Genomic DNA, 11,488 nt, shown 5'->3' on the forward strand with positions numbered 1-11,488 from the left:
GGCCCGTGAGCCAAGAACATGAATCTGAATCGAAAAGTATGTGTCTGTACCTGGAGGAACCATCGAATGTCCAGGAGCTCCAGCTGCAATCAACGACAAAATTCAAAAACAAATTAAAAACAAAAGAATCAGAAATTATTGATCAAAATTAAGAACTGATCCCATAATCATAATCACGATAACTCGAATAAAATACCTGTAGAGTTGACGCAGGCGATGTTGTTAGAGAAAGAAGGCATCCCACAACGCTTAGGCAACTGCAGCGCCGAGTTGAGATCAATATTGAAAGCCTTGAGAATTTTGGGGCTGTTAAAGATCGAGCAGAGGCACCTCAGGTCATTCGTCAGCGCGTCCTTTAGCGGGCCGCAGCAGCTCTCCGGTGGGCTCGTCGAGTTTATGTACGGCCCGCACGGCACCAGTTTTGATGCGCAGGTTTCCACTTGCTGTGCTGATCCGGTAGTGGTCAATGAGGCTGCAGCTGTTAGCAGAACTACGATCGCCACGGCCGTGTTCATGATTGGATGACGATGACGATGAAGACGATGAAGGGGGGTACGCAACACGGTGATCTACTCTTTATACGGCGAGCAGAATCAACTTCTGAACATTTCTTGATCTTTTACTCGGTCAAGTCAGTTGGCGGGTCAAGAAGAGCTAGCATTTTTTAAATCCTCCCATGTGTTATGTTGACGTAATTATACACGATTGCTAAAACACCAGCTATTTAGTGGATACGATTCATTATATAAAAATTTTCCCCCTACAATCGATGTTTAGTTATCACACACTACTATTTCTAAATTCTGATCTGATCTGATTTCACGTTCTGGTTTTTTGCGGGGCTGACATTATTACTGTCATCTTTCAGTTGTTATAGTTATTATAGTTCATCCCACGTCTGACGTCATTTTCAGATGCAAGGCATTAATGATAGTAATTGTTATTTGTTTCAAACCCTGTGGTGGCCCAGTTAATAGGGTGTTGTGGCTCTTCAACTTCAACTTTAGGGGGTGTTTGTTTCAAATCCTATAATTTTTTTATGATAAGAATTTCACTATAGGATTTAAAATCCATACGTAATTTGTTATGGATTGGGATTCTTAAAATTTTATTTGTTTCAACAATATTTTGGGATTTAAAATACTATAATTTGTAATATTTTTGTTTGTTTTAAACTTTTTTGGAATCTGAAATCCTTAATTTGTCTAATACTTTTGAAATCCACCACATATCCCACCCAAAAAAAAGGATTTCACAATTCCTTGAATATAATACTTTTTTAGTGTTTGGGGATTTGATATTCTAAAATTTGTTTTGAAACAAACAAGTTTTATGGAATTCTAAAACCCAAAAAAACCCACTTCTTGATCTTAGAATTTAAAATCCCACCCAAATGCCAAAATATTTTTGAAACAAACACCCCCTAAGCAGGTCGGAAGAGAGAGAGAGAGATGCAGAACTTGGTTTCAATCTAATATTAAGGGTCTGTTTGTTTGCTCAAAACAAATGAGAAAACACCCGCCACCTCACATTTCAAGAAATCCCCCATGTGCCACATAGGTTTTTGGTTTCAAGGGTTTTCCATTTCTTCAGTTCGGTTCGTTTTGAAATTTAGAGAAATGAAACGCCACGTAGGATGCCACATCACATTTTTAAGAAATGTGTTTTCACAACAAAAACCTCTGAAAACACTTGGAAATGTCAATTCAATGAATTTTTAATATTTAAAAGCACTGTTGGAACAATGAATGAGAATTAAACAGATTATTTAAATGTTTCCATTTCCCTTTCCTTTTTTTTGTTCAAACGAACACAAGAAATAGAAAACACATGCACTGTTACTATTGCGGCTTTTTTTGTCTCTTTATGTGACTTGGCGGTTTCAAGGGGTGATTTCTTTGCGAAACGAACACAAAAAATGAAATGTGGGAAAACTCTTGAAATGTCATGATATCAAATAAAATGTGACATTTCCATTTCTTGTTTTTTTCGGAAAACAACCGAACAAGCCCTTAATAAGATGTATGTAACCCTAGAAAGATTAACTAGACCACTCTTATCAATAAATTTCTGTTATTATATTTTCTTCATAGATTCAAAGTTCTTTGTGGATTCGAAGATTGTTCTTTGTGGATTCAAAGAGCACTCCTTCCTCGCTGCGTTAAATTAGCTACAAAATGGTAGATGACTTGCCAATATACGACAAAAGGACGAATGAATTAAGATAGGCTTAATATTTCTGCAACGGGTGGTGCTACAAGGACCCAAAAACATGGGACCCTACATGGGACATGTGAGGTGTTAAGTATGTGTCTGTACCTGGAGGAACCATCGAATGTCCAGGAGCTCCAGCTGCAATCAACGACAAAATTCAAAAACAAATTAAAAACAAAAGAATCAGAAATTATTGATCAAAATTAAGAACTGATCCCATAATCATAATCACGATAACTCGAATAAAATACCTGTAGAGTTCCGTGAGCCAAGAACATGAATCTGAATCGAAAAGTATGTGTCTGTACCTGGAGGAACCATCGAATGTCCAGGAGCTCCAGCTGCAATCAACGACAAAATTCAAAAACAAATTAAAAACAAAAGAATCAGAAATTATTGATCAAAATTAAGAACTGATCCCATAATCATAATCACGATAACTCGAATAAAATACCTGTAGAGTTGACGCAGGCGATGTTGTTAGAGAAAGAAGGCATCCCACAACGCTTAGGCAACTGCAGCGCCGAGTTGAGATCAATATTGAAAGCCTTGAGAATTTTGGGGCTGTTAAAGATCGAGCAGAGGCACCTCAGGTCATTCGTCAGCGCGTCCTTTAGCGGGCCGCAGCAGCTCTCCGGTGGGCTCGTCGAGTTTATGTACGGCCCGCACGGCACCAGTTTTGATGCGCAGGTTTCCACTTGCTGTGCTGATCCGGTAGTGGTCAATGAGGCTGCAGCTGTTAGCAGAACTACGATCGCCACGGCCGTGTTCATGATTGGATGACGATGACGATGAAGACGATGAAGGGGGGTACGCAACACGGTGATCTACTCTTTATACGGCGAGCAGAATCAACTTCTGAACATTTCTTGATCTTTTACTCGGTCAAGTCAGTTGGCGGGTCAAGAAGAGCTAGCATTTTTTAAATCCTCCCATGTGTTATGTTGACGTAATTATACACGATTGCTAAAACACCAGCTATTTAGTGGATACGATTCATTATATAAAAATTTTCCCCCTACAATCGATGTTTAGTTATCACACACTACTATTTCTAAATTCTGATCTGATCTGATTTCACGTTCTGGTTTTTTGCGGGGCTGACATTATTACTGTCATCTTTCATTTATTTGTCTCACCATTTGTCCTATTAAACCGTGTTTGGAAACTGGAGAGATGAAAAATAACTAACGTGTATGTATGGTATATATGGAAAAAGATTTGTTATATAATTTCTTTTGAAATGAATTTGTTTTAATTAATAAGATGAGATGCAAATAATGTCTTCCAATGGATCAATATGCCAAATGCCAATGAAGACGAGAGCAGGTAATCAGCTGACCAAGTCTTTGTCTTGCTGGGTTTTGCTTCCCATTTTGGACTTTTCCCTTTGACCAATGAAAAATGCAGGGTATCATGACTTTAATTTAGAAAATCACAGGTCAAGGGTGTAGACTACAGAAGCAACAATATATCTTACAGCGACAAGAAGACAGCCGGAGCATTCACATTCTGGTCTAAAATTAAATATCTTTAGCTTATGAAGTGCCCCTTTTTTCCCGGACGATTTCCCCGCTTAGATACTAAGTTATCAACAATTTCACCTATGATTTGGAATATTTTAAAAAATTATCATCGATCAGGGAGTCTTGCACGATGCTACCATAAACTTTTAAGCTAGTATAGAAAAGTGTTAATTACACAAAACATGAAGTTTTGGGGCTATTGCACATAACCTCCTGAAGTTTGTTTGTCTCACTTAACCTCCCTAAACTAGACGTGTCTCACAATCCCCACCCCATGTCTGTAATTTACAAGTAGCTAAAGTATGTTTCGAGTAAAAAACTCCTAGACTTCATCACTAGTCATTTAAAGGCAACATACTCCGGCAACACACTCCTCATAAAGTGAGCTTTTCTCTATCAAGAAAGCTTTGGTTATTTACAATTTACAGGCAAAGGGGTTAGATGTGATAAACTGAAGTGCAAGGGGTTTTTGTGAGACACCCCACGGTTCAGAACGGTTAAATGAGATAAACAAAATTTAGGGTGATATGTGCAACACATTTAGGGTGATATGTGCAACACCCCCTAAAGTTCAGGGTGTTTTTAGGAATCAACCCTTGAATAAAAATTACTTGCAATCAGAATCTATGTGATAGTTTGATAGTGCTATTTGAAGGTCCATCATACTTGCTTGACAATAATATAAAGTTTATGTCCTTGTTATACATTAATCGCAATTTTTTTTTAAAATCATTCCTCTTTTTTTATTTTCACTAGCTTGGATGCACGTGCATTACATGTGATTAAATATCATTATCTTTTTTGTTCTATTTTCTTACTTAACTTGGTTGTGAAATATTTCTTTTGACTTCACGTGAAAACATAAAATAATTTATTGTCTATTTACTATATAGTTAATCAAAAGTATTAAAATTACCATAACCAAAGTCAAAATTACACGGTCAATTCACGTTAAGTACAATTTACAATAATAGTAGACGAATGTCAAGATCCTTTTATAAAAAAATATGCGAATAATTTTATTCTCATCCCAATCCTATGTTTTCATCTTATAATATGCACGAATTCACAGTATTTATACCCTATATAATTTTATTAATTAATTTTCACTTTAATGTTATATCCCATGAGGCTAATAGATTCCTAAGAAAATATCATATATACCAATAACCATGGATCTTAACTATAGATAATTTTCCAAGGTAATACTATCATACTCTATATGTTTATGTTCTGGATTGTCAAAGCAAGCTATGAAATAGTTAATTAATGTTTTTTATGCTAGTATGTATGTTTTTCTTGGTAGAGTAACTTGTTATTTTTTAAGACATAAAATTACTTTATAGCTAACTTTGACTATTTCACATAGCAGGAGATTTGCTCATGTCTTTAAATTATGTTAATTGTTTACTGAGTATGAGATTCCTATTTATTTGAAGATCCTTCTCCATTTCATTCGATTACTCTTGCAATTTCAAAAAATTTTAGCTCAATTGCCTCAGTTACACCTTCTATCAGGACTCATCTCTATTTCTTAGTATCTATTGCCTAGTGTTACTCTAATAAGATATAGTTATTTTAATTCAAGTCTATCAAAATAACTGCAAGTGGTGAAGACCCTAAATCTTTTGAAATGGTATATATATTAAATATCTCATAATAAAATATCAAAAAACTTAAACAACACATATTTGAGTAGTTTTACTCGTATAATTATTTTTAAACAACATACGTATTGAACATCTCAAGGGCTCACAAATTGGTGAAGACCCTAAGTATTTTAAAATGATATATATCGAACATCTAATGATCAAAACATCAGAAGAACTTAAATATGTCTAAAAATAATTTATACCACTTTTCACGTGTGTCTATAAAGTATAATATTATAAATGTAAAATATTTGAAATGAAATGCATTAAATTAGAATTTAGTTTGAAATTAGGAGCCATTGTTTGAGTAATTTTATATACATAATTCCTTTTACTTATCATACATATTGAACATTTTAAAAGCCTAATTAAATATCCAAGTTTTTACTTTTCAAAGTACCTTTTTAGTCATAAAAAATAAAAAATAAACCGTTTCCACTAAGTTGGTTGCATATAGTAAAATATTTCATTTTCCTATTTGATATAGTTACTTATTAAGCAAATGATATATTTCTTGTTTAGTGCAGATAACTATGCGAATAAAGTAAAATATTTTAAAGGCTAAATATAATAAAATGACCCCATTAACTTTGGATGATAATCAAATAATCCCGCATAACTTTAAAAATATATAAAACCCACTAAATTTTAGAGGTTATCAAAAAAACCCTTTAAGTTTGAGATTTTATCGGGAAACCACTCTAAAAACGATAATCTTGGGGGAATTTATTAATAAAAACTCAAAGTTGAAGGGCTTTTCGGATAGTATCTAAAAGTTAAAAAGGGTTTCTTATAATCACTACTTAATGAGATTTTATAATGTTATATCTAAAAAATATTGGATTAGTTTTAGAAAAACGTCATCAACTATTTTAATATGAGGAAATCCCCTCAAGTTTAAGCCTATTGTAGATAAACCCCCTTAATTATGAAAATCCTCAAAATTAACATCATTAATTCATGTGTAGTCAAATGATCAAAGTACACCTAAATAACCCAATAAGTTTTACGTTTTTTCACTTAATCCCCAACATTTTTTAGCAAAAAACCCAAAATAATGATCGTTTATAATTTTCAGATCTTTTCAGAGATTTGTTTGTACTTATTGGAATTTTTAAGAGGTTAATTATGATTTTATATTTTAGAGAGGTTTGTATCTAATGTATGATTTTTCAAAGGGTTTTTTATAATTTTTTTAGATTTTTGTAAGTTTTTCAGGGTTTCTTTGAAGTTTTCTAACTTAAAGGGTCAATTTATTATTTTTAAGATGTTTAAAAGGCTGTTGGGAATTTAAAATTTTTAGGATGCTATTTGTAATATTTTACTTTTTATGAGATTTTTTTAAATTTTCATACTTTTCGTATGTTTATTTAATTTTTTGGATTTTTAGGGTTGTTCATAATTTTTAATTTTTAAAGTGGTTGGTTTGCATTTTTTGGATTTTTTTTTTGGATTTTTAGGGTTGTTCATAATTTTTAATTTTTAAAGTGGTTGGTTTGCATTTTTTGGATTTTTAAGAAGTTCTGTGTAATTTATGAATTTTTTTTAATTTTTAAAGTGGTTGGTTTGCATTTTTTGGATTTTTAAGAAGTTCTGTGTAATTTATGAATTTTTACGTGTCATTCATAATTTTAGAAGTTTATGAGTTGTTTTTTCAATTTTAAGATTTTCAAGATTTTATACAATTTCAATTTTTTAAGGGACCTATATGTTTTTCTGTAAATTTTTTTAGTATTATTTATAATTTTAGAATTTTTAGTAGCTATTTATATTTTTTCCTTTTTTTGGGTTGTTTGTGAATTTATGGTTAACTTGCAAATAATATCAATTTTAGGGGTATATACTATCATTGAGGGTTAATTTTAGCCGATGTGAAATTTTAGGGTAAAGTCATTTTCGAACTTAAGTACAAAAATTCAAAATGTTTTGGGTGTTTTTCTAAAATTATCTAACTTACTAAGGATTTAATGAGAATTGCAGATATTTTGGGAATTTAATGCTCAATTTAAAATTCTAAGAGGTTCATTAAAATTTACTTTTTAAAATAATTAAGGAGGGACAATGTAAATTTTTTAGATTTTTATAATTATGGATAGTTAGAGCTTATTTAGAATTAATAAAAAATTGATTATCAAAATTTTATATTTTTTTATGAATATGAATTTTTGGTAATGGATATGAATAGTTTTAATCTAATGATAATTCTTAGGAAGATAGAATTAGTTGGACATATGTCATCTTTTAATAGGATAGAAAATTAGTTCATCTATTTGATCCCTTTTAATATCAAATTATGGTTAAAGATTTTATCTTTAAATTATTTCAATATATTAGAATAAAATTAAAATGTAATATCAATAATTTTTAGATTTTTATAATTGTGGATAGCCAGAGCTTGTTTAGAATTAACAAAATTTTCTACTTTTTTAATGAATAGTAATTTTTGGTTAAACTATTTCAATATATTAGGATAAAATTAAAATGTAATATTAATAATTTTTGGATTTTTGTAATTGTGGATAGTTAGAGATTGTTTAGAATTAACAAAAGATTAATTATCAAAAATTTTTACTTTTTTATGAATAGGAATTTTTGGTAATGGATATGAATAGTTTCAATCTAAAGAGAATTCTTATGAAGATAAAATTAGTTGGGCGTATGTCATCTTTTAATAGTATAGAAAATTAGTTCCTCTATTTGATCTCTTTTAATATCAAATTATGGTTAAAGATTTCAACTTTAAATTATTTTAATATATTAGGTTAAAATTAAAATGTAATATCCATAAGGATTAAGCGTAAAATTGACCATAGAAAGTTTTTCTTAAACTGATAAGGAGTACTAGGTTTTATACACGTGCAATGCACATGGTTAAATACCATGATTAAGTATTTTTAGATTATTTTCTAACTAAAATTTGTTCCTTAATTCCATTTTAATAGTTTATGCTCACTTTTGTCTCTAAACTTTAATATTAGGATTATTTATTTTCTTTGGTGTTTGTTTAAATAGGCTGTACCCAGTTTAAATTTTCATGTTTATATTTGAATTGATAAAAAATAAATATAATTTGAAGCTAATTTAAACTTTCATATTATTTTGACTGACATGATACCAAGCTTTACTTGAGAAAGTATAGTGTTGCAAAACTAAAAAATATTTAAATAATATTTTATAAGAAATGTGAATATTTAAAACCAATAAGACAAAATGATTGGTTAAAAGTTTACTAAAACGATACAAAAGAGAATATGAAGTTTGTTCCTAATCATTGATAGACTTTATAAGAAATTATAAATTAAAGATTACTACTAACTCTAGTATACTTTCATATAATAAAAGCATCTGCACATGCATATAAAAAATACTAAAAAAAGCTCGTGAAACTCCTTTCTAAAGATTCCTAAATTCACTCAAAATAATTAAATTATTCTATAAAATATTCAGAAAATATTATCCTTTATTCTTTCTGTTTTATTTTTTATTGAGCTAAAATCAATCATTCCTCACCATTATCTTTTTCCCGGGCAATTCTAGAGTAGTGTCTTCATCATCTACTCAATTGTGACATCGGGCTAGAGTTATAATTTTTGTGCTGTTATCTTTCTTGGGGTGGTTAATCTTTTATCTTGTCCTTTAACTTCACAAAGAAGTTAATTGTATTTCTGATATTCAACACAAACTTCTTAAAATACAGACTTTGATTTTTTTATTATTTCAATGAGAATAAATATTAATCTCATATATATGAAATTCTTTGTGTTTCTAATATATTACTTAAATAAGATTATGAGTTACCTCTTTTTTTTCTCTACAATGAATTCTTCTGATGTGCATCCAATAAGAGTTTTTGTTATGTCAATAATATTACATTTGTCTATCCTTGTAATTTTCACAAAGATCTAAACTAAATACATATATTTTATTGCTAATTTGCCTTAGATTATAATATTAATATTTAATTTTTTTAGTATCTGAAGAGCAAAGTATGAAATTTATCAATGCTTACTAATTTTTCTTATATTTTCTATAGAAAAATTTTCTTTAATTAAGATAAAAGTTATTAAATTATTCTTCAATAGAACTCAGTTGATGCTTCTTTAATAGATGTGCCTTATGTTAATGTCAATTCAAATGATTCATGGACATTTTCTGAATTTTAGATTTATTTTCTTCACTTTCCCATTTGCAATGGAAATAACTTGATTCTTTTGAAGGATATCTCTGAACATTCTGATAGTATCTCCATACATAATTTATTGTATTCTAAATTATAATATTTAATGCTAAGCTATTATATTATAACATCAGAGATTAATGTTTCTAAATTATAATCATTTAATGCTAAGCTATTATATTATAGCCTTTTATCAATTTTGTGGATTTAAACATCTATCAATTAATGTTACGAATGTTTTTTGCTGCTCTAACTTATTAGTAAAATTTTATGCAATTATTTTATTTTATATGGTAAGGATAATCTTTAAGGTATAATATTTTTTAAATTTTTATCCCCTAATCGAATATTTTTAATCAATGCTTATTGATTTTGTTTACCAGTATCAATTTAGAATATCTTTAGATGCTGAAAAGGGATAGTAAACCCTAAATTAGAAATTAAATATATACATCTTAATGAAAGAATACCTAACAACTATAATTTTCTTTGCCAAGTTTTAAAATTTCAGAAATTTTTATGGTTTTAAACTTTGAGGGTATGATTTGTAATTTTTAAAACTTTAGGAGCATTTTTAAAAAAATTACTTTTAAGTTTGGTAGTTGTAACTTCTATGTTTCATATGTCGGTGGTAATTTTTAAATGTCACGATATTTCTTACAACTCTGAAATTTTGAGGCTGCTTTTTGCAATTGTTAAAACTGTAAATTAATTTTAAAACAATTCAAATTTTAGCGGTCTACCAATAGTTTTCAGATTTGATGAGTGCTGGTTATAAATTTTAAAAATTTAGAGTTTTTTATTATTTTTAAATTTTGAAAGAGTTTTTTTCTATATTTTTGTGACTTTGAGGTTAATTTCGGCAAATTTTAAATTTTTAGGTGCATGAGGGTAATCTCTTTAATTTATTTTTTGTTATTTATAAATTTTAAATTTTTGGGGTTATTTTTTATAATTTAAACTTTTGAAACTGTTTCTATAATTTTTGGGACATTGAGGGTGTTAATTAAAAATTTTTAATTCTTGGGAGGCAGCTATTAATTTTTTGATTTCATATTTATTGTTTTAAGTTTTGAAATGTTAGAAATTTTCAAGTAAATTATGGTAATCTCTTGAATTCATCTATGTTGTTTTTAAGTTTTGAAATTTTAGATTTACATGTGCTTGTTTGTAATTTGAATTTTTAAGGATGTTTCTATAATTTTTAAGATATTGATATGTTAACCGTAAATTTTAAATCCTTCGCAAAATGCTGTTAATTTATTGACTTCATGTTTGCTGTGTTAAGTTTTTAGACGTCGGGATAGTTTTTATAATTTTGAACTTTTGAGAGTATTTTGTGCAATTTTAAAACTTTTAGGTTTTTTTATAATATTTTATGTATTATAATACGTTAGCTATATATAATTTATTTACCTTAACAAACTAATACCATGAATATGTTTTATATATTTTATTAATATTATTTTTTAAAATTGTTAAGCTATAAATAGTTCACATAGGATTAGGATAGGATATAATTATGATTAGGATAGATTAAAATATAAATAAAATATTTAGAATAGCGAAGAACAATATTGATCATTGTAATTTTTTTCCGAGCTCATGCTTTTAAAGGAAGTAAGTATGATATAATATGATGATATGATTAAATCAGCCACTAACGGGCCAGTGCAAGTCTTTTCTTCTTATTGGGCCTTTATACTCCCGGCCGCCAGAACATGCCCTCGCACGTGCTTAACTCGTGCCAAAGGCTCCTCGAACGGATAACTCTCATCCTAATTCGCTCTAGCGCGAGTTCATCAAGAAGACCGCTCCCCCAAAAAAAATAAAAAGACGCTACCACTGCTTTCAATCAATTTATTCATCGGCCATCAAATGGCCGCCATGATCCTCCCTTACTCCGGCGGCGGCGCCGG

The 11,488-nt window shown here is 29.6% G+C and overlaps 1 protein-coding gene across 3 annotated transcripts in view; it reads right to left on the bottom strand.

Annotated features, from left to right (window-relative positions):
• LOC109826371 (lipid transfer-like protein VAS) overlaps nucleotides 1–3,122 on the bottom strand; it is a 5,464-nt gene extending 2,342 nt beyond the window's left edge. Inside the window, exons 1-2 of one of the 3 annotated variants that reach the window (XM_020393400.1) lie at nucleotides 2,669–3,122; nucleotides 51–83 (exon numbers count right to left, since the gene is read on the bottom strand). In XM_020393400.1, coding sequence (XP_020248989.1) covers nucleotides 51–83; nucleotides 2,669–2,987 — 352 coding nt within the window. In that variant the 5' untranslated portion in view covers nucleotides 2,988–3,122. Of the gene's footprint in view, nucleotides 1–50; nucleotides 84–196; nucleotides 641–2,522; nucleotides 2,556–2,668 lie in introns of those variants that run through there. The other 2 variants (XM_020393399.1, XM_020393398.1) reach the window with 2 other exon arrangements.

This window comes from Asparagus officinalis, chromosome 10, assembly GCF_001876935.1.
Source record: "Asparagus officinalis chromosome 10, Aspof.V1, whole genome shotgun sequence".
Taxonomy (NCBI): Eukaryota; Viridiplantae; Streptophyta; class Magnoliopsida; order Asparagales; family Asparagaceae; genus Asparagus; species Asparagus officinalis.